Source organism: Chamaea fasciata, unplaced genomic scaffold, assembly GCF_029207755.1.
Source record: "Chamaea fasciata isolate MVZ Bird 193981 ecotype frontalis unplaced genomic scaffold, bChaFas1.0.hap1 SCAF_16, whole genome shotgun sequence".
Classification (NCBI taxonomy): Eukaryota; Metazoa; Chordata; class Aves; order Passeriformes; family Sylviidae; genus Chamaea; species Chamaea fasciata.
Window position 1 is genome coordinate 2,178,761 of NW_027094101.1, and position 24,116 is coordinate 2,202,876.

The 24,116-nt window shown below is 40.2% G+C and overlaps 1 protein-coding gene across 5 annotated transcripts; it reads right to left on the reverse strand.

Annotated features, from left to right (window-relative positions):
• MARF1 (meiosis regulator and mRNA stability factor 1) lies at positions 1-24,116 on the reverse strand. Of its 5 annotated transcripts, none has more exons than XM_066197778.1 (27): positions 24,040-24,116; positions 22,700-22,904; positions 20,530-21,192; positions 19,383-19,557; positions 17,797-18,023; positions 16,879-16,996; positions 16,032-16,204; positions 14,816-15,250; positions 14,135-14,304; positions 13,869-14,030; positions 13,452-13,641; positions 12,602-12,780; positions 11,602-11,682; positions 11,019-11,255; positions 10,154-10,273; positions 9,678-9,853; positions 9,212-9,432; positions 8,402-8,544; positions 7,058-7,191; positions 6,345-6,547; positions 5,646-5,873; positions 4,650-4,880; positions 4,338-4,550; positions 3,550-3,610; positions 3,311-3,451; positions 2,599-2,769; positions 1-2,460 (listed from the first exon to the last, which is right to left on the reverse strand). In XM_066197778.1, exons 2-27 carry the CDS (start codon positions 22,844-22,846, stop codon positions 2,228-2,230), a joined length of 5,232 nt encoding a protein of 1,743 aa, XP_066053875.1. In that variant the 5' UTR covers positions 22,847-22,904; positions 24,040-24,116; the 3' UTR covers positions 1-2,227. The 5 variants fall into 5 exon arrangements, with proteins under 5 accessions (XP_066053875.1, XP_066053878.1, XP_066053874.1 ...); XM_066197781.1 differs by having other exon boundaries at positions 21,046-21,192; positions 22,700-22,907; positions 24,040-24,114; XM_066197777.1 differs by having other exon boundaries at positions 22,700-22,907; positions 24,040-24,114.

Genomic DNA, 24,116 nt, shown 5'->3' on the forward strand with positions numbered 1-24,116 from the left:
TTATGCTTGCTTGAAAATTTTATTGACAACTGTTTGGTCCCAACACACAAAACAGCACTTGAGCCACAAAAGAAAGTGTCCAAACAAAGTAGACAGCTAAGAAAAGAAGTCTTTCTTCTCTCTCCCATTCCAAGGAAAAAAAAAATAGTGCATAAATTGAGGGCTTCAGTGACATTTTTTCTTTTAAACAAACATGAATCTGAAGTAGTACATTTATTTGCTCAATTAAAGAATTTCATGGTTGCAATGCTTTTAAATCTGCAAGTCACATCATTCATTTAACCCTTTGGATAAAAAAATATATTGCAATTCAATTAGCTATTTTGTTACACTATGAACACAACTTCTCAAAAGTATTATTCTATTACTTTCAAACAGCAATTTCAGCAGAATCACACATGAATCCAGATAAGATATGCTGACCTCCATACGTGGTATAACCACCACGTTACTTGGATAAACACCGTATTTTCCTCTGAAGCAAAAACCTGGCTTTCTTTAGTACTCCAAATGACTTGTAGCTGCATCTCGTGAAAATACAATTTCAGGCCGGTCTCTTCTCCAACACATCCTCTTCTGAAACAAAGATCTAGACTGGTCACTATCAACCTAACCAAAGTAAGGTGAAAGCAGATTTTTCTGCATTTAACTCACTAAAAACATTCCAAGAAAACTTACTTCTAAATTTCTTCTTCTATAGCAGTATGTCTGTAGAGGTTTACTGTGGACTCAAAATACTGTGCCATAATGCTCAGAAAAACTTCCCAGTGTTTCTTTGCACTCACAATGGCTATAAACTCACTACTGGTAATACTTGCCTAAATATAAAAGATTTTATAACAAAATCTGACTAGTAAAATTCTGTCCATAGCCATTATTCAGTGGCATTTCTTGCTGCTGGCTGAAAAATTAGAGCCTGTATCCCGTCTCTTGCATATTACATCTAAAAAAAAAAACCAAAACAACTCAGTTGGCCAGTGGAAAACTTCTAGTATAGGTTCTTTCAATACTACAAGCATTTATTTGCCTGGCAAATACAACCCATTGTAAATGCCATGGTTACCCAGAATGGGTAGAAAGTCTCACACACTGGACAGTTCTGCTAACTAGAGTTAAGGTCATCCACTGACTCAGCCTCTCTCCCAAAGCTGGCCCTTGCAAAAGCCAACACAAGATGCCACAAATTCAAAAAGCTGCCTACACCAGGAATAAGTCTTAGAATAAAAACAGACACAGCTAAAAGACAGAGCATCAAAGAACGAGCTTCCCATTTACTGAACATGCTTAAAAAGAGAAAACAAGGTTAAGCAGAACAACCTTAGCATTTCCACATGTAGCTAGAACTTTCCTTACAGGTGGAAATAGCATCAATACCTTCCATCACCAACCACTTTAATAAGACCTGCTCCATATCTGTAATTTATGCATTAGATGCATATTTCAGAAATATCAGAATCTTCCTAACTTCATTTCTAGACACAATGAAAATGTGTGTGTCTGCATCTTACACTCATGACATCAAGACAGTCTTTTCCTTAACCAAACCCATGGCAGACAAACTGAATTTGAGGGAAGCTTAAAGCATCAGTGTCCTAGAAAGCTCCTAAATGGAACTGAAACCTACAGCAAAAAAAACATTTAAAACAAGTTTTACACAAGACCCACATAACCTTCTACAGACACCTTAAGACAAGTATTTCCAATGCAGTTACAAGTCACCTGAAAAGTCAGAGAACAAGTTTCCCCTCTGGAGGACACTCAGCTCCCCTCACTCTTGTCACCCCAGGTCAGCAAGTTAAAAGTTCTCAACAGGCTTTTGAAAGACAAATCATGCACTTCATTAATACTGTCTGAAACGATACCAGTAAGCAACAGCCTATAGAATACAATATGCTACATGTATGATTACATCACCAACAAGGCTTAAAGAAAATAAAATCTGTTCCATGTCTGTTGAATTAATATTTTGCTTTTACTGAACACATTCATGAAAAAACTGTAAAATTTAAGAATAATTTAACAAATGCCAGATTTTTTTTCAAAATAATAGAAAAAAATCCGCTCTGCTAACAGTTGTGTTCAGTGTAAAAGGAACAAAATCTTCACAGAATACATTAAATACAAATTAATTCCTCTAGGTTTTCCATTAAAATACACATGGGCTAGCAAACAGCTTTACTTTGTGCACAGTCCATAGGTATTTGTCTTTCACACTAAAAAGAAAGAGTTAAAGCTTGGTTACAGGTGCAAGTGAGAAGTTTGCTGCCAATTTGACCTTGTTTTTGTGTTGCTTTTTGGCTGGGCTGTCTGTTGCTTCTTTGTTTACTTGGGTTTCAGAGGACTGACAGGGAGGCACTGAAGCATTCTCTGTGGTGTCAGACACCACAGAGCCAGAGATCAGCTTTTCTTGAGCTGTGGTAACAATTCTCTCTTTTTCTTCTTCTGTTAAAATCATTATCTCTAAAATAAATAAGACAACTCAATTTACTGACGCTCTGCTTTTGTAGAAAAAGAGTATTTCTCTGCTGTTAGACAACAGAAGATTTAAATAGAGCTCATCAGCCTGATCTGAAGCAACAAAGGGAGGCTAACTCTTACCTGGGAGGGGTGCAGGGCGTTCCTCAAACTGAATGAGGTCTGCAGACTCAAGAACCACGGGATCAGGTCTCAGCTGGGGTGATGGCAGGCAGGAAGGTACTGGCTCACACAGGAGATCAACAGGAGATGTGTTTGTGAGGCAAAGAAGTTCTTGCTCTGTTTGATTAGAAACTATAAAAACAAGGGAACAACTTTCAGAGCATCTGTAAGCTGTGAAGGTGTCACTGCTGTCACAGGTAAATGCAGACTCCAGATGCAAATCTGAGAACTATGCTCCATCTGAAATACTAACACCAAACTAATTTAATTAATGCTAATTAATCTCACATTCATTTGCTATATCAGGAGCTTTTAAGTAAATTCTCATCAGAATACAGGAGACACTGCTAGCAGAAGCTGCTGCTGACCCCTCTCTCTCATTAGCCTCATGTCTATAGATTTAAATTTCCACCAAATCCTTGGGAAGCAGTACCCAGAAGTTCTCTCCCATTCTCTATATATACATGTGTATATATATATACACATACTTATAGACTGGCAGCTCAGGACACAACCTAACCACAAACTCAGAGAAGTTCAACAAGTTTTCCAGCCAAAATGCATATTTACACAAGTCCAGATTTACTAACTCACCTTTAACCATGCTGCTTCAATTACTCTGGTTATTTCCCCTAAGACAATAAATCTCTTATATAAACCACTTTTGCATTACCATTGCTAGGCCTTCCTAGATTTAGTTCCATTGATGAAGTGGATCCTTGGGTCTCCATAATATGTCCATTATTGTCAGCAAGTTGATTTCCATGATCATCTGCATGATCAGCAGGGGGAAAACTAGGTGAGCTAAAACGAGCTACAAAAAGGCAAGTTGATTTGGTTAGTTAACTCAAGCTGCCCCTTAAAAAAACATAAAAGAAAACTAAGATACTGCTCCAAATTGACATGGCTTACTTTTCATATCATTCTTCAGGACTACAATTCTCTTATGGCCATGTCCTTTAATCCAGACCACCTATTAAGAAGGAAGCAGAACTGAATATCAGCACATGCTAAGCTCAAAGCATTTGCTCACTGCCTTTCATCCAGCTTTGCACTGACGTGATTTGCAACAGTAAACTAAATGACATTGCTAATTTGTACTACACTATCCATGTAAAGGCTCAAGGTAATTGCTAGCAAAGGCAAACCATAGTGTCAGGAGGTATACTAAATATACATTAATGAAACTAAATGTTTCAACATAGAGCTGAAAAAGTCCTTTTTGTCACCCTTCCGAAAGACTGGCTTACTTAAAGGAAATATTATAGCCACAAACTAGGTCACAAAATCACCCCCAGAGCACTTAGGATATGTGGATGACAAGAACATGGCATTGCTGACAAGGTCCCAGAGTTCTTCACTCCCAAGCCCAATAATGCACTCTGATCAAAGTGAGGGTTCAGTACTGTGCAGCCATTCATTCAGACAGACAGAAAATCAATTCTCTCATTCAGAGATGCCAGGGATGTTTACAGCCTTACTAGGAACAGTTCTTAAGCAAAATTTCACCAAAGCATGCTTGCTGGTTATTTTCTTTTCCAGATTTCTCAGAAGTATTAAAAACACAACTGCTATAAGTTTCTCTCAAGAAGGTAATTATTCCAGTAATTCACCCCAACTAAGAGAAATTGTGGTTGTGTAACTACTTTTAATCCATGCAGAAATCTCAATGTAATTGTGCAAAACAGAGTTCTTCACACCTGTGGAATTGCTCCCAAGAGCTCTTCTAAATTATTGCATCCATATGCTTTAGGCTGCAGCACTTCTCCTGTGTATTTGCTGTATGCTACTGGGAACTCATGAAGAAAAATTTGCTGATAATGGTAGGTGTGAAGTAAGGACCTCACATTCTTTGCAAAAACATACAGATTTGTAAGCTTGACGTATTCTTCTGCTGCACCATTTGTAAAAACCTAGCAGAAAAATAAGGAGAAAGAATCAGAGCACACACTTCCACAGTCTCCAGATACAATGGCTTTTCAAACACACCAGAAAGGGAAGAGCTTACACACCTCAACCAAGTAAGGCAGACTCTTCAGGAGTTCAGTCAAGGTCATAAATCCATATTCACATGGATTAAGTGAAGTACTGTGGACTGTTTCATAATGTTGCTTAAGCTGCTCCACTGAGAGCAAGGATGTTCCATCCCAGGACATCAGCAAGACCAGCAACTGGGCAGTCAGAGTCCGCAGAGATTTTCTATTTATCAGCTGAATGTGCTTGCCAGATTCTGTGTCAACCACCTAGAATAATTAATTGGGAAAGAAGTTAGGGACACTGAAGAGACGGATATTTATAAATAAGATATATATCTGGGCTTTATTTGAGCATAGATGTATCTGATATTCCCCTGGCCAACAGCACACAAAATCAAGTATGTTACATGGAAATATTAACTTTAAATATTTAAGACTCGTACAGCTGTGCAGCAGTTTCTGTCCACTGGTAGGTATGATCTTACTCTTTGTTACAAGCCATTTGGTCCTGACTGAACTCCAGCCTAACACCAGCTGCTAAGCCAACAAGACTGGAGCAACTAAACCATTGTGCCCACACCCATGTAACCGTAAACTCTTTTCCACTGGCAGAGAAGACCAGCTATATATTTACATTCAGAGTCAAAGTCTCAAACCATAGCTAAAAAAAAAGAAAGTAAAGGAACTGAAAGCATCAGAAGACTGAAAACTACTATAGTTATTAGAAAATTCTTTTTCACAGTTAGAAGAGAGGTGGGGGAAAAACCAATTCGCACTGTTAAAGTACTAGAATAGAATCTTTTACTTATTACTTGCTAAATAAACATGAGTATTCCCAGAGAACGCTGCAAGAACATAGAGAACATGATAGGAATATAGAAGCTACGTTTAAAACCCTTCTAGAATCTTCCCTTGGAGACTTAACACTGTACTCCAGAAACAACATTTCATTACAAGTAGTGAGCCATGTCCTGCGAGACAGGAAACTCCTGAACACAACCCTCCCCACGTTCCAGAGGGACAAGAGGTTACCTTTACAACGTGGCAGAGCTTCTGCATGAGGGCAGGCACGGAGCTGACGTCGAAGTCGTGCAGGCGCAGGGCGTAGCCGAAGGTTTTGCTGTACTCGGGCAGCAGATCCGCCAGCGGCAGCGAGTTGTCCTTCTGCGCCCGCAGCAGCTTCACCAGCTGGGCAGCCACTGCCTTCACCTGCTCCACCTCTGTCAGCGTGAGGATCTTCTCCTCCCCGCACTCCAGGACCTACACAACGCAAGGGACACTTTGCTGAGGTCACTGTTGCAGTCTGGATGAATAAAGCAGCTCAAACTCAGGGCCTGCAGGCAGGCATTTGCTGTGCACCAGGACCCAGCCACCTCAAAAGCTGTTTGAAAAGTAAGCAAAACCATCTACCTTCTAAAATACAACAAAACAACCAGCAAAATAGTTAACTTTTTAAAAGCAAATTGAACACAACTATAATAAAACTCAGCTCTGATTTTGAGACACTGAATTTTGTTTGAATTTGTAAACAAACAGCCTCCTGAATGTGCTCAAAACCACAGACCATTCTACCAAAATAGGATTAAGATTTTCTTAAATACAGCTGTCTAAGCATCACAGGTGCAGAGTCTGTAACTCATACTTAAGTATATGAGAAATATAACCCCTGCTGCAACAGCTGTATCCATTCCAGAAAAATGCTTTACTCCAGCTTATGATTTTGGAACTTACAAGTAAGACATCTGGTATGGCTTCAAAGAGTTCAAGTAGTTTTGTAAACCCATAGTAAGCGAGTTTGCACTGGCGCCCAAAGTGGTGGTGGTAACAAGGAATGAATTTATTGAAGGGCATTCGAAAATGGGGCTGGTGCCGCAGCAGATCCACCACCTCCTTGGAAAACTGCTTGGTTCTTTCAATTTCCTCCTGGGTACGTTCTAAAATTAAAAATAAAGCAAGAGCTACATCCCAACACGCATATGAAATGCAACAGAATACAACAGACAAACAGTGGCTGGTTTTCAGCATGATGGTGTATTATGCCAAGTCACTCTTTTCTTCTACCACTGAGACCTTTACTAGGCTTACACATTTAAAAGTCCAAAAGAGTCAGGTTCTCAGGCCTTCAGAAGGTTTTTAAACAGCCAAATATGTCAGTATTTTTTTTCCTGTATGGAAACAAAGCACTGTCTAATCATTCCACAGAAAGCACAACTACCTGCAGAAGTAGTAACATTATTTTTTCTGCCACCTGTTTTCTTGTCTGCTCTATTATAAGCGTTCAGAGAATGACATTCTTGATTTGCTAGAACTTAGCAACTAAGTTATGAAGGTAGAAACACAATTATAAAAAATCCAAGTCACTCCTACACGTTTGAGTTATTAAAGCTTTAGAACAGTCAAAGAACAATCCTATTTAGAAAGAGCACAAAGTTTCATGGACATACCTCTTTTAGGAATACAAATCACCATTTCATTGTCTTGCTGTGACAAACAGATGGTTGTATCTGGAATTTCTGATATAATATCAGACAGTTCACACACTCCATACTCAGTAACATCCCAGTCCTTAGAGAAACACCTAAAAGTTTAAAAAAATTATATGTAATACAACTATTAATGCATGCTGTGTAGGCAAGAAATACATTTCTTGAAGAGCTGAGAAAGTAAGCCTCCACATTGGCAATAATACTATCCTGGGAAACAAAGGGAAAATAGAAACCCATTCTAGCCAGAGAAGTAAGATTTATTCTCATGTGGACAATCAGTGTAACAAAGAGCTGCATATACCAACCAGTGGTTTTAAGTGCTTTAGGAAAACTGTAATTGTCCTGTGTATACAGCTCCAGCTGGCTACACATCTAATAATCTGCATTTGCTTAACAGTTACAGCCATACACTGTTTTAAACAAGAACAGGTCCCAAGAGAAGGCAGAGACCATCTCCTGGAAAACATATTAAGCATCCCAATACTGTGTAATATTTTAAAATGTATTTTACACTTCCCACCTCTCCCACCAAAACCTCTCAGGAGCAAGAACACCTCACAAACACTCTTATTCAAGAAGTGGCCAGTGCTGACTCTACATTAAGTAGATTTATAAACAACCAATAATGCATTTTTGCCAAGAGTGGAAATAAAGTGCACTCCCAAGAAGGAGCTGCTGGCACAAGATTTACAACAGCACAAAGGTAGGTTCACAGGTAGCTGATGCCATGGTTTGTTTAAAACACGTAACTATTACCTTCTATCTTCCTACTAAAGAAAGCATCAATCTTGGTTCTTAAAAAAACCCACATAAAACCCTACTTTTTAGAATGCTAGCACAGAACGTTCCAGACAGGTATTACTCCTCATTTTTGCCATGGCTTGATCCAGTTAAAGTAAAAAAGTAACTCCTGGCACTTAAGCTATTCATTTTATATTTCCTTCTGAAGAAAGCCTAACACTAAGTTTCCTCTTTACTGTTCACGTTAATGTGCTATGACCTACTTGCTTAAATCCAACGCCGCAGTCATGGCTTCAAAGAGAACTAATGAAACACAATAACCCATTTCCAACCCCTATCAAGTTAAGTGAACCTAAAGTACTAAAGGAAGGAATAAAATACGGCAGAGAGCTTTTAATTTTTGTTTTCATTGGAAGTGTGACCTTCCAAATTGCAATGAAGAGGCAACATAGTTGCCACAGTTATGTACTGAGATTTTAAGTGCTGACTCCTCTTGCACTAGGTATTAAAATCACCATTAACAGACATGCCCTGCACAATTGTTTCCTTAGGGTAACTTACCAGTGATAAGCCTGCAAGAATTCCCTCACAATAACTTGCTTACTGGCCTGGGATTTGAGCAGCTTCAGTAAATCTTGAGTGAAGCGCTTCACCTGAGCTCTGTGCGTCAGCGTTAGCAAGCGCTTGGAACCCATGCCCAGAATCTGAAAGAAAATCAGGTTTGGTCACTCACATCCAGCACCCTCAGTAAAAGCTACTTAAAAGCCAATATTAGCATAGGTAGGCTAGAAAAAGAATATAATAGAGACAGCCTCTGGAATGGCAGCCTCATGAGGCCACTCACTTTCTGTACTAAGAACTATGCCCTCGAGAAATTCAGTACTTCATCCCTGAGCGCTACCGCAACTTCTGCACATTTGTATCAGTTATTTAAAAATCCTACTAACAACTGCTGTTCAAAGTTGTAAGAGAATGTGGCCACAGGGGTTTTGTAATAAGGTCACAAGACTTATTTCTCACAGAAATCCCTTCAAGCCACAGGCTACACATCTCAGCCCAACTCATGAGCACTCAGCATTTGCGATGCTCTTACGCTGCATAAAGCACAATTAAAAACTTTTACCCAAGCACCAGCCACAGGTTAAAAGTAGCTTCAAACTTTACTCCTGAGGTTTCCCCAGAAGCTGCTTTGAAAGGGTGGGCACAGAAACAGCATCTCAAAAAAGAACACATCCACCTAGATTCAGTCAACCAGCTCTTTCAAGGGGCACTAGGTAACCGCCCAGAATCCATTCTAGAACAGCAAGCAGGAATTCAGATGGCTACAGCTGCAATTCCCCAGGTCAGAGCGGTCAGGACCACATCACTCACCTGCAGCACATGAGGCACTGCTTCCAGCAGCTCCATTAATTTGGAATAGCCATAGTCAGACACCCGGCATTGCTTTGCAAAGTGGTGATGGTAGGTTGGGATGAATTTGCTGACAGGGATGACACAGGATGGTTGGCTTTTGAGCAGATCTATCACTTCTCGACTGAACTGAATGAGCTGGGGATTACCTACAGGGCTCTTGGAACGCAGAAGCCAAGGATCTACAAACAAAAAAGTCACATTTACTGTACCTTTCACAAGTATTCTTCCACTGAACACTGCACTTTACTTATGGATTGAAGCTACAGCAGAGGAGAAAATAAGGATGAACACTCAAGCTGAAAGTTTCTCCTTATAAAAAGTTTAACAATTATACATGTTTATTTTATCAGCAGAACTTTTTGGCTTAATTTTTTAGCATAAAAACAGTGAGTTAAGATAAAAGGTTTTAAGCAGAAGTATTTACCTGCAGTAGGAGGTGGTGGTTTGTTATGTATCCATTTGATAACTTTAATGCCATTTTGGGCAGTGGCAATATTAACTCCAGGAACACAGGTAATCAGATGTTCTAAGGGAACACCACCTTGGCCTTCTGGCACCATTTCAAGATCACTGAACTCTGACATGTAACAATCAGGAAAACTATGGAGGAAGAAAAGATAAAATAATTGTATTAAAACATTATTTTGAGACCCTTCATGAGTAAGGCATTTCAACAATTTACTGACACATTACAGAAATCTTCATAAAATGCGTATTTTAAATAAGTGCGCTGTTTTTGCTAAACAAGAATTTGAAGAGTGATCACTTCATAGTATATTCATTTGCTATAAAGGATACCATTTTATGTAAGAACTGAGTTTATATACAACAGGTAATTCCCAAAGTTTTAAGTCTTCAACCTATCAGACTTTACTAAAGAGAGAAATTAAAATACTTTACCTTAGTAAAGGCACAGTACCCTCATGTGTCTGTAGAAGACTGTGAACTTGGGGTGCAAACGTCTTCAGAGACAAAACCACAAAAGGAATTCTGTAAGAATCTGGATCAAACTCATGTTCACTGCAAAAATAAGAGGCTCAGGTTTTTATGCTTACTCTACACGCAGCTTTAACACAGTATCTGTGCTCACATAGATAGCAGACATTATATTATGTGCACATAATATACTGCTGCTAGTGACAATAGCACTTGTAGTACAGTACAAGCAACTTTCATAATTTTTCCCCCAAAAGTAATATAGCTACAGCAAACTTCCAAAAGCAACATTTAGAAGACCAAATTTTTATTACCTATTAAAACTTTCAAATTAAATTTTAGCAGCACACACCAAGCAGTTCATAATGAACATCTAATAACTAGCAAAACCTGGCAGCCGTTGAATTAAACAAAAAACTTAACACATGGCTTCAAGAAACCTGCAACTCACCATGAATCACTTACTAAATATAGCTGGAGGACAAAGAAGAATGATCAGCTACAATTACATAATGAAAGTCAGGTAATAGAAGTCTCTAGCATGTATAACCTTCCTACATAACCAGAGGAATGCAGGGAACCTTCCAGCTTCCATTAAGGAGGTGTTCAATCCTGGCAGCTGTGCTAGAACACAATCATCTTACCTGGACACACCAACCCACGAGAATTGCCTAGAAAACATCTCACTATTTTCTCCCTTATAGTTGTAAACACATGAGGAGTGTCTAGAACACATTATGAGAACACACACCTCAACTTTAATATACTGGTACACTATAAACGCTGTTCGGGTATTCATAAGATTGATAGTATTTTATACACAGCTTACATAAAGTCTTTATTCAGGCAATGCTGCTTACAAACAGGCTCGTGATATTCCAACTCTTCAAATATTATTGGACTGCAGTTTGCTGAGGAGCCATCATGTGACTGTGAGGACCCCAAGGGGCTCTGCCTGGCCTGGCTGCTGGGTAGGAGGCACACCAGCCTCCCACTGCCCTGGTCACGGATGGTCACCGTGTCCGTGAGCTTGTACAAGTCTGACACAACCAACTTACGGCCAAACCTGAAAGAGAGATTGAAATAAAGGTGCTTTATAAAATGGGTAAGGCAATGCTGGAAGCTGCAGGTTTTGTTTAATGAACAGGGATATGCTAGAAACTATTCAATGCAAAATGTTAAAGTAACTAACTTATTCAACCAATGCAGAAGAATTGAGTGAAATACTGGAAGTAGAACCCCCTAAAAAAGGGCCAGTTTTGCCATCACTGCCTCTGGGTACAAAATGTCCTGCAGCACCTAAGAACAGAAATTCATAATTCTCCACCCTACTACTCTAAGTCACTGCAAACAATCATACACGATCATTTTTTTTTTTTTAAAGAAGCACTGGAAAACCACCAGAAACTTACTTTTTTTCATAGATTTCTGTGAATTTGAACACAGGCAAGCAACAAGCAGGTGCATCCTGCAGAATGGACATTGCTTCTGAGCTGTAAGAAAAGTTTTTGAGCATTAGCACAAAATTAATCTGCTGTTATTAGACTCCAGCCTAAATCAGCAAGATATTTACAGATGCAGTTTATGAACTATAAATAATACAGGACAAAGTGCGTTCCCTTCCATTCCAGCACTATAAAAGTTGTCATTTTAGATCAGGGAGTGCAAGTAGTAACATTTCTGCTAATTCATCAGGTCATAACGCTGAAGGAGTTGCATCTTTCATAGGTGGTCCTAAAATCTGAGCACCTATAAAATGCAACATCAAAGCTGCAGCACTAGAAGTTACCGGCCTGGTCATTACATTACAAACTTTGAACAGGCAAGAATGAAATAAAGCTATAAATTATACAATGGCGAGTAGTACATAATTGTAGAATACTCTACAGTCCAAGCACTAGTTTCATTCCATGAATAAATGATGAAAACTTGCTTCCTAATGCTTTCTTTCAGTAAGAAAAAAAGAAACAAACAAAAAACCAACTTGTATTCTCACTAGCATCAGCACTCTAAGTTGTATCATGTTCCATGTAGCAAATTAAATGCTGGTGTTCCCAACTGTGTACTCGGCCTCAAAAACTAAACTCATACACACTTTCTGGAGGAATGAAGAAATAAAAATGCCTAGTGTAATCTTAGCACATAAATTAAGTTAAAGGTATATCAGTATTATGCAAGAGTAGTAGTACAGCTATTAAACCTCTTTAAACAGAGACCTAGACTCTTCAGATGGAACTTATATTCTAAGTGCAGAAATGCTACACTAAAACCTAGCCTAGTTGTATTTAACACATTCATCAGGTCATCCAACAGATTTTACTTCCCTCTTATCCCTTTAAGCAGTATTTTAAATTATCCCTCAGCTACTAATACATGCTAGGACAACTAAGAAGATGCCAAAGTGCTTATTACCTAAGTAGAGAGAGTGATTTACTAGCAGCTCCTGTTGCTAATGAGACCTGGATCCTCTTACTGCCAATTTTGTATCTGTGCAGACTGTTGACAGCACTGATGGCTTCTTGCAGATTTTCCATCTGAACCATAGCCTTCAGCTGGTAGTCTGTGTGGGGACTGAGCTCCACACTTTTTACCTGAGAGGAAGAAAACACCTCATACATTCACACCAAGGCAAGTCACCACTAGAGTGGTCTTGCTTTGGCCAAGAGCCAAACACAAAAAGGAAGGGAGTGTGATGAGCCACAGCCATCACAGCAATGCAAACAAGAGCCAAGCACAGTGATCCCGGACTAAGGCAAGCCCCATGGTATTTCATTAACACATGCATCAGCCTCCCATGGAAAGATTATGCCAGGAAAATGTCATCCACAGATCAGACAGAAATAGGACCACTGACCTCACCTTTCATAATTGCTTTTTATCAATCCACGCTTCCCCTGCTTTTCATCACTTCTGACTCCAAACAGTTTTTACTGTGATTTTAAGCTGACATTAGGAATGCAGCTTTACAGCTTAAAAAGGCTATCCTGTTAAAGCCTAAGTCTCATCCCTACATACTAATGAGCCACTTAGTAGGAATTTTACATCCCAAGCTTCAGAAAACCAGATCTATGAAGACCACACACAAATTAAAAACCTAGCACAAGTGGTTATCTGGTCTTTTTAAAGAAAAAAAAAACCCACAACCCATCCTTTTAACAAGGTTTAAAAGTCCTGCTCCAATACTTTCTCCTTCAGCTCACCTGTACCTAAACCACAAACATGCCCCTAAATACAGATTTAATAAAAGAATTTGAGCCTTTACCTTGCCATGTCTTGAGAAGATTTCTTGTAAGTTTTGCTGCAACTCTTTTCTGGACAATCTGTAATCTATGTTGCTGATCTGAATGTCTGCACCATTTGCAAAGGGATCAAGGCAGTCTGTACCACTGGTATGATTCACAACATTGAATGTGAGTGGAGATGATCTATTTGAAAGGTTGGGAGACATACTCCTGGGTAAAAGAATAACATTTATGAGCTGAAGCAATGCACAATTCTGATATATACATCTCAAAATCAGATAACAGACACAGGTCAAGTGTATAAATACAGCACTTAAAAGAGATTTTCCTAGTACAGGTGTACAAAACAAATTCCAGCACAAGCAAATCAGCTGTGACTAATCAATGCATACACTGGTGAAGTCTCACTTCCCCACCCAAGACAGACAGACACTTACCGAGATGACCAGCAACTCTGAGACATGAGTAACGGACTGAGCTGTCTTGAGGCCGTCAACTTACTGAAAGCAGAGGGATAGCTGACCTGAAATACAGTTTCATCTTTATCTTTTTTATCTACAGGGGAATTGGTAATGCTCCTGGAAGCAGAGGTCTCTTTTCTATTAGCAAATATAGATAAGAAAAAGAAAAAACATTATGTTGCAGAATTTACGTTAAAAAGTATGTAACTAACATCTTTTTTTTATTTTATTCTTAAACATACTTCTGACTGTTTTTGGAGGATGATTCTCCTGTTCCAATTTTTTTGGTTGCCAGAGACACGGAAATTGCTGCATTAGAGTTACTCTGAGGAGAAGGAATTTGTTCTCTCAGACGTTCTTGCTGGTTTTCTGTATTTCTACTGATGTTTTTTGATTCAAGGCGGCACAGCTCCTATATGAAACAGATAAAAGGTCAGCATAAAAGCACCAGACATGCCTTGCCAGAGGCCTTCTCTCTGATGGAAGGCTAGATGACTGACCATTTTTTCTTTGATTTTCATTGGTATTTCTTAACAAGGAATTTTTGATTTTCTGTGGCAGAAGACAGCAGACTGTTAATTAAATGTTTTGCTACACTGTAGGTCTAACCCTACTTCTCCCTAAAATAAGCAAAATGGATCGCTCTAGATGTTACTCATCACCAGTGCAAAAGTTAAAAGTGGCTAGAATTTGACAGAAAGTACCAGCAGTATTTCCAAATTGACAAAAAAGTGGCAGGGAGGGGGAACAACAATCACCCTTGCAATAATTGTCTGCTTCCCAAGCAGATGAACACAGCTCTCGTTAAGAAAAGTCATCACACACTACAGTTATATTAGGACTGACAAGTTAAAGCAGTTACAGAAGCAATCCTCAGAACACACGGAAAAGCAAGAACATGGAACAAGGCAAAACAACAATACCTGTAAACTTTTGACATTTGTGGGTTTGATGACAGATCCGTGAACCTGGAATCCTCTCCCAGCACAGCCTTTGGTACCAGCAGACTGATCATTTGAGTCTTTGTTGAGGAGGCACAGCTTCGTGTTCTTGTTAATTTTTTTGGGAGACTTGACCTTGTCAGTTCCCACAAAGCTGGAGCTTTTTGTTTCATTGAGTTCTTTGTTTTTGGGAGTGAAAGACACTACAATCCTGTTACCAAAAACGTCTTCATTTTCCATTCGCTTCCGAGCCCGCTCCGCACTCTCCTGGTTTAGGAAGCGGAGAATTGCACTGCTCCCAGAAATGCTCAGCACCTTCCCTCCACAGTTGTCTGACAAACGCCTCAGGCGATTGCTGACACTTTTGCTGTCTCTGTTTGTTGGCAGATTATAGACATATAACAGCGTGTGACAAGCCTGTTAAAAGGGGGGAAGATTTTCATTTGACTCTGCCAGAACACCCTCTGGTTCAAAACCAGTAGTTCTAACACTGGTTCTGGTGACCATGTCCTCCTCCCACCACTCCCATCCCATCACCAAGTCATTCCTTTCACAGGTACCAAGGTACATCCTCAAATTTCCATCTCCAATATAAAGTTATAATAGACTACAAAGTTCCTGATCAGTACCTGATCAATTCTGCAGATGAGAAAGCACCATTGCTAACTATCCAATAACCTATATATTCTGTACATGCATGTGAAAGCATAGGTCAGGAAGTTATTTCAAGAAAGAAAAAGCCATGAGTGCTGTACCAAGACACCACAGCATATCCAGAGGGAATCACCAAGGAAGGCAAAGACCCAAGAGAAGGCACAGTCACAGTCACTCAAAAGTTAAGAATGCATCACTAAGATATCCTAATGCACAACTAAGTTCTTACCCAAACTCTCTGCCAGGGAAAGAAAAGCACGTAAGATACACTATCTGGTAAAGTATTTAGTGGGAAGAACGTATCTTTACTATTTCACTTTGTAGTTAACTACTTTCTCATCTAGTATTTCATTTTTCCTGCCTGAAAGCAGAAAGCAAACATTCACATGGTAGTAACTGAAATACACACAGTGGCCAAATACACAGCAGACATCACTCCCCATCATAATTAACATAATTTCAGCCTGCTGTCCTCCTAAATTACAACAAAAACTGCAATTTGACACTTGGAAATGTCTGTCACATCAAGAATTAAAATCTTTACCGGCATTTTCAGTGGTAACCTTGGTGGCAAGTCTGAAATAAATTCTTCAAAACAAATAAGTTCATGGGCATGATGTAAGAGTGCTTCTGAAGCTTGGTTTTTATGTACCAAAATGATCCGGAAACCATGTCGATGTCTCAGGTCACTCAGCTCCAAAGCAAAGTTCACATCCGCTGCAGGGGAAATAAATGAAATAGGCAAGGAAGCACTTGAAAAATATGATTGAAGGAAAAATCCCACAAATTTCACTCAAGTTCTACTTCTCATTGGAAATCTCCAATGAAAAAGCACCAACAGCTACAAGGCTTCTCAGGCATTATTTAAATCAGCAGTTCACATTCAGTCTCAAGACAAGGGCTTCCTTTCAACAGCAGCTTGTAGCAATTCATCAGCAGGGCACTGGACTGGTACTGGGCATTTCTGTAGCAAACATTTGTTTAGCTTTAGGGAGAAACCCAAGGCCAACACATGGCAATTCAATAGCTGAGTGGATTGCAGATTTAACTGTGTAATATATAATATGCTGGTATGAGAACTAAAAAGATACATTTTGCTCAGACCATAAATACAACTCCATGAGTTTTAATTTATGAGCTTCCTGCTGAAGCTAACTTTAGACAGTAGTCACACACATACCTACTGACACTGCAAAAGGCATCAAATCATAACAGTGACTGAACTGAGCCAAGTTCTCATCTTACTGTCGCTGCTTTTCCTTTGCTGCCACTGACATTAAGCAGTCCAGTTAAAGCTGGTTCTCAACACCACCCTTGGAAATCATATGTAAAAATACTGTGGAAGAGAGGAACTGAAGCCAGCACTATAGCTGAGTACCACAAACACTTACTTGACACAAGAACCACAGTGGCAGGTGCAGTGTGTGTATCAGCAAATCTCCTCAGACTCTGTCTGAGTTTGTCATCAGCAGCATTCTTGGCTGTAGCATTGATGTGTGCAACAGTCACCTGTGGAAACGCATAGATACACTCTGAAGAAAAGCTTCAATGGAATTAAAAAAAAATTAAAATATAAACTCTCACATGCACTTTTAATTTAGGTAAATTAATGCATACATGCACAGAATCAAAAACTGGGATCAAAAACTGTTCTGTGAGCACTAAACTTCAACCCTAGTTGTTCAGCAATGTCTTTGGGGTGACGTCTGCTGTTCTGTGTAAAGGATCACAATTCATACACCTCAAAAACATCACAGAAACTGCCAACCTGTTATCATATCTGCAATTTAGAGGGTGGAAATTTCTGACATGGAAACCAACACAAAAAGCAATAAAAAAACTACCAAGAAACAGAAGGTATCAATGGAAAATACATGTAGTGTTAAAAGTGCTACAAACAATACCACTAATCTACAGGTGCCCTTACCAATCAGCACAGTATTCACTAATAAAGTAAAAAAGTTCATTTCACAGAATCATAGTTCTTTTAGGTTAATCATTTGGTCACAGATTTGAAGGATAACAGAAACTCCACAAACACATTTTACTGCATGAGATAAAGACACTCTTGTGAACATTGAAACTAAAGCTAAACCAGTTATCTAGAGATAACAGAATGCAGATTCACTTTTTACAACTATCACAGCAGCAAAAATAAAATAAATCAGCATTAGAGACCTCACCCATAAACTAAAGAGGCACTAAACCCACAGAAGCAAACAAAGCTTTAATGAACACGAATCCACCTTGGCACACTCCAAGTACACAAACTCTCAAGCAAGGACACCAAGCTGGTGCTGGTGGGATACCTGGCAGTTGTTTAGCTCCTGAATAACTTCTTTATTTTCTTTACTGATGTCACACACACAGATGAATTCTGCCTCTCTGTGACCTTTGAAAAACTTCTCCCGAATCCTCTGCACAACTGCTATAGCCGAACGGCCGGTGGGGACTGAGCAGTTTTCAATATCCCAGAAGACTCCAATGGGGGGCAAGTTTTCCAGAACTTGGCCTGTTATTGCAACTTCCGGGGACCCTGTGCAGGTGGAAGAACACAGCTCATTTTCGTCTCCAAATACTGAAAAAATTAAACTTAGCATAGTATGATCTTTGCACGTGGGAAGCCTTATGAACAACAGGCCCAAGAATGCAAGTTCAGTTTTACTTTAAGGAATCCAACAAACCATCAGTCTTAAACGAAAATTTAGTCACTCTCAGATTAGGATAAAGATGCAAGACAACTTTGACTTTTCTTTTAAGCTCTCAAACAATCAAGTAATGTATTTTTAAAAAATTACCAAATGCCAGAAAAAACTGTCTGAAGTTGTGTAACACTTGGTGCTGTGTCAGTAACAGAAGGAAAACATGGAAACTGTTCAAATTTACACTGTGGATTAGATAAGAAATCTAAACAAAACTGGATAAGATGGCCAGTACCATGATGGTGATTACAGAAAATCAAGGCAATATAGAACCAACACAAAGTATCCTACAGCTCAAGAGAGTGAGCTACAGAGTTTTTGCTATTGCAGGCCAAGCTGGTGTTTCAGGACTATGAAAATCTATTTAAATTTGAACTAACATTCATACAGCCATTCCATCCCTAAAAAACAACTTGAAAAGCAACATGAGGAATGACACAGAATCCTCACAGTTCAAAAACAAGCTACAAATTAATGTTACCTGAGAATTTAAAAGAAGGCACACCTGACAATCACATCTGTTTGTATGTTGGTTAGTTACCCAAAAGATTCACTGGAATTGCACTTGGTAAAAGACAAGTGATTGGGGTGTCTCACCTTCAAAACTTTAAAATGGATGTAGTTTTAAAGTAGCAGTAAAACGATCAATTTCTTAATATTCTGTGACTTTAAAGTTTATAACTTTTATGATATGATTTTGTAGTTGAAGCAGTACTAACATTGTAGAAAGACCATGCAATTATTTCACACAGGATTTTCCTCTTAAGAACACTTGAGAAAGCTCTACTGTAATTATAAATACTACACCTTTACTGCATGTGGAAAGACAATAGACACTACATTATGAAAATGCTTTTCAAATATGGCTGAAGATATTTTCTTTATATATCACTGAAAAAAACTCCAGCTTTCAAGGCTCCAGAAATTATTTTTCTAGTTCTTAAAACAGTAAAAGCAATAATAGTAAACCCAAAACTATGGAAACAATACAGTAAATTAGCTAAGTAGTCAAAACATCCAAAACCAAGTGATAAATTTTCAAAACAGAGACAAGTTATTATTTTACTGTTTAGTCTTCTACGAGTTTATAGAAGTTTCCAGATAATAGTGCAATTTAAGAGAACTCTTGCTGTGCAACAGTATCTAAAAGGAGAACATCCACTAAATGGAAGTTTCAAACAAATGTGGTTTACCATATTTCTGTGGTGATTTGCCAAGGCTGCTTGCCAGTATCAAACTCTTCTCATTTCCTGTTCCTTTGGTTCCACAGCCATTACAGATTGGGATAGGAACAGGTGCAGTCTGTGCACTTGGAGGAGGAATATTTGGCCAGATTTTAGCAGCATCAACTAGGCTGTTTCTGGTTGGCTGTGGGGACAATTTTTCAGAATACATGTTCATTTAGTATACAATATTAACACATGCTATTCCATGCTAGAAACACTTGGTTTCCCTTCTGCAACAAATGCCACTTCAGATGTGCTTTACAGAGCTAATTAACAACAGTATGGTGGCATGAAGGAAACTTCTATCCTCCCATCCCAGCATGTTCAGCTTTAGACTTCCAAACACAAGGGAAGATTCTACTAAACTCAATACATCAAGACATGCCATCTTTAAGTAGTACTAATATGTATCCTTTAAAAAAAATTAGAAAAACCAATCAGACCTAATATACAAAACTTGCACATGAAGAGTAAAAGGTATGATAACTCAAAATATTTTGAATTCACCATTTAGTTGACTAAAGTGACATTCCACTTTTATGTTGGAAACTTAGAAGTAACAGATCCTGCAAAACTGAGTAAATTATTTCACTAGAAATTCCTAGCAATATTCAAGCACAGTTCTAACAAGTTCTGAATTTTACTAAATTGGGACTAAAGTATAAATTAGAAATTTGGGAAGACCAAACCAAGACTAGAATATCCTTGTAGCATAAGACATACCGCCTGACTTACAAATGGCTCTTTATTGATCAGCTGCCCAAGGGTACATCTTAACTCCTGTTAGCCTTTTCTCAGAGTCCCTACCCTGGAACAGTTTAATTGGAGCTGTAAAGAAGAGATGACTAGATTTGAAAGAAGTTAAAACTCCATTCCAGCACGTTTACAGATCCCCTGTAGGCTGAACAGAGCGCAACGGGAAGACAAAAGAGCTATCACAGAGTGTTACCTCAGAAAAGAGCTCAGCGTCCAAAAGGCTGCACATTCGGACAGTGCATCACCAGCTAGGGGGATGCCAGCTGCGCCCACAGGAGTTGGCGTTTCGCTCAAGTGACACAGCTTTGACAAGACCCACGTCCCACAGAAAGGAAAGGAGAAGGGGGTGTGTACAAACCTTGCTCAGGCAGTCAGTGCAGTAGTGAGAGCCCTTCAGGCACACGGGGGGCACCACGTTGAGGTGCAGAGGGTTGGCGCACAGGCGCGGCGGCAGCTCCGGCTGCGCTCCGTGCTCGTCCAGGCGCCCCGCGGCCCCGAACTCGGGACAGGGGAAATAGCCGGAGGAGGGGCAGCCCGGCAGGGCTGGGAACTGATGCAGCTTGTGCACGTTACCATGGCAGGGCTGGAAATGGAGTTTGCCACAGCAGGCCAGGTGCTGACAGGAAGAGACACTGTTTTCTACGCACATGCCAGAGAACTCACTGGAAATTCCTGCCAAATTGCTTCTAGCTGGAGGGTTCTTCAGTGAAGATGCAGACTGATAAGCAAATCCTGACCCTACTTGACAAGTTATCGTCCCAGTGCTTTTTGAGTCTAATATTGTGCCAGGGTGAATCAGGCTCCCACCACCACCACCACCACAATGCATTTGTGGAGTACAAGAAGAGTCAGAGCCATGAGCACAGCAGCTTACTTTGGGGCCAGGGGAAAGTTGTAATTGCTGTTGCTGAAGAGGATGAACATCGGGAAGTGGCACTGCTGGAAACAACTTAGAGCCAGCATGAGGAGATGAAGCATCCTTCAATTCTACAGCAGCTTTCTTGTTCTCCATGTAATCTTTCTGGAAAATGAAAGCTCAGTTACATTCAGGTGCACAAATAAAACAATAATTTTATAGAGTAAAAAGCATGTATTTTTAGACGATTATGATTTTACATTTAAAGTGCTATCTTTATGACTACTACCACCTCACTGACTGAACACGTAAAATATTAAGAGAACCATGACAGTTACATGTGCCAGCCCTAGGTATACTGGTATCAGTGGAATTTGGAAGCAATAAACCCAAAGAGCTATAAGCCAAATAGCAATGAGTCTATAAAACAGAATCAAAAAAGCAGAAAACTGTTAGGCTAAGGCTGAGATATCCTTATTTCTTGTAAGAACAAACATATACTGATATGACAAAGCTTCACAACTTGCAGATACGTATGTAATCATATTTTAGTTTGAATAAAGATTTAAAAATTCTATCAAAATTGTGAAAGTAATGTATTAAAATGGTATGACTTAAAAAAGCAGAAATTACATCAAGCAGGTAATACAGCAGAGAGCAAAGAAGGCTAAAGTTCCACAACAATTAGGTGGTTTTTGTCTACTCTGATTTAAGTCATTAAGATGTACAGAAAAAGGCATAGAGGAAGTTTTTTAAAATGCCAGCAGTGAAAACCAAGCAAGGATAAAAGAAGCACAGAACAGTTAAGGTCAGTAGAGGTAACCTGCAAAGAACACTGCTACAAAACTTCTGAACAACTCTTATTTTCCAAATCGAATTGAATGCATTTCCTACTACACATGAATGAATAATTAGTTACCCATTCCTCTGTACTTGATGCTACATCTCATGAAGACAAACTCTGCCAAAAATCTGTCTGGAACTGATTTATATACTGAATCCCAGATTTTATGGCAGCTTCCTTCCTAACCCTCAACACATGGAAACAGCAACATGCTGATCCCTTTCTCTTATGTCTTTACTTAATCAGATTAAATGTGTCTAAATGAGTGTTACTTAACAGCTGGAGCTCCAGTACCTAATTGTGTTGTACTACTCCTTCTCATCCTTAGCCCTTTACATCTTAAATGTATAGAGCTATGTATATCACAGAAAAGGAACATTTAAAGAAATGGAAGCAAGGAAAAAGACATTGTGAAGAATAGTCTCTACAATTGCTGTAGCCACTACTTAAAAATTCAGAGAACCAAGTTTGCCTCCAAACTAAACAGATAAATTGGAAGCATGATCTCCCTACTCTACTCTTCAGCAATAACTTGGCAGAGCTCCCCAGAAGCTCCTCACACCTTTCAGGCAGCCAAAACTGCATTATCCCAAACAGTTGTGGAGAGTGAAGCCTGACAAGCAAAGCAGCTTGCCTGTTCTCACCAGCACTGGTGTGAGTGCTGTGAAGGCTCTAAGTCCCCAAGCAGGTTTTGTACTCACCTTGGGAGCCGCTGCCTCCTCTTCCCTCCTTCCCCACCCCTCCTTTAGTCAGAAACCCCACTGGAGTCAGGCCCCCATCCCCTGTGCCCTGGGAGCCTGAGCAGCTCTCAGAGAAGGCAGGAATTACCGTTTTTGCAGCACAAGGCAAAGCCTTCTCAGCAGCAGAAAAGCAATCAGAGAGTTTCCAGAGCCATGGCTTAGCATCATTGTCTTGTCTCTGAAGCCATCCCAAGGACCTATTGCAGAGCTTCTCCGTCCTCTTTCCTTCCATCATACAGCCAAACAAAAAGGTTCAACATCCTTTCATCCCCCCTTCCTTTCATTCTTCCCACCTGCTAGGAGGAAAGAAACAAAGAGCACGCTTTAAATAACTTTTAAAGCCAGACAGAGAAAAACCACGGTGGTCTGAAGAATCCCACTGCTGCTTTGTCACTGCACCTGCATTAATTATGTGAAATGTAATTATGCCCATGGCCAAGGATCCTTTTTAACACAGGAATGCTCCTCGTGACCCACAGCACAGAAGAACCTTGAGGTCCATGGCATCAGCTGGAGTCACCCAGCTGCTGACACAAAAGAGCATCCTCAAACTTCCAGTGCACTCTCCTAGAAAGTGAATCCAGCAGGCAAGAACAGCTCAACTGTAAATATACAACAAGTGCAACTGAACTCAGCTGAAACAATTGAGCTGTATGTTCATTGTTTTTCCACTGGCTAAGAAAACCTCCACACAAGACACCTGTATTAAGCACACTGTATGAGGCATTTTAACAGAGCTTCAAATCATCAAAATAACTTACAAATACCCCTGCTAACCCTCAAGCTGGCCCACTGCACATCAGTTTAGCTCCACAGAACCACAAAGCAACAAAGCAACGTAAGGCTCAGTACCAGAAAAACTACGGTCAGCAACGAAGCCTTCTTACCCTCCAACTACGTGCTGCCTTCATTAGACTACACTCCTTCAAGGCCTTTTGTATTTAGTGTTAAACACAATAACCATAGAACACGTTGCATAGCACTACATTTACCTCTACGTTGCTTTTAACCTCAAAAGAAGTTTAATTTTTTCTCAAGCAGAAATATTTATTCAGGCGAATCCTAGCTACCCCAAAATTACGCTGTACACAACGTCGAGTTCACCAAGTTTTAGAACTCCAGAGTACGTTACTTTCGAATGTGTCTGACAGCAGCGGTTAATTCGGAATTAAAACGGTAACTGAAAAGAGTAAGCGTTACATTAACCACACGTGCCCGCGCCTCGCCCTCCGCATCCCGAGGCTCCCCCGGCCCGACCCGCCCCACGCCGCCCCACCGGCCCCTCAGCGCCGCCGGGCTCCGGCCGCCGCGGGCCGAGGCCGCCGCGGCTCCGGCCGCAGGACGGGCCGTGCCGTGCGGGGCCGGTCCTGGGCAGCCGCAGCAGCCCCGCGCTGCCGGGGCCCCGGCCGTGCCCCCCGGCCGCCTCACCTGCGCCGGCCCCGCCGCCCCGCGCCCGCCGCCGCCGCGGCCCCTCCGGCCTTTGTTGTCCTCCCTCCTCCCGCCCC

Bases quoted from the DNA above. Each gene is read 5' to 3' on its own strand.
- MARF1 (XM_066197778.1), bottom strand. From the start codon at position 22,846: ATGATGGAAGGAAAGAGGACGGAGAAGCTCTGCAATAGGTCCTTGGGA. The intron at 9,433-9,677 runs GTAAATACTTCT...TTTTGTTTGTAG, and splicing joins ACCACCACCTCCTACTGCAG to ATCCTTGGCTTCTGCGTTCC. The intron at 3,452-3,549 runs GTAAGCCATGTC...GCCTTTTTGTAG, and splicing joins CCTGAAGAATGATATGAAAA to CTCGTTTTAGCTCACCTAGT.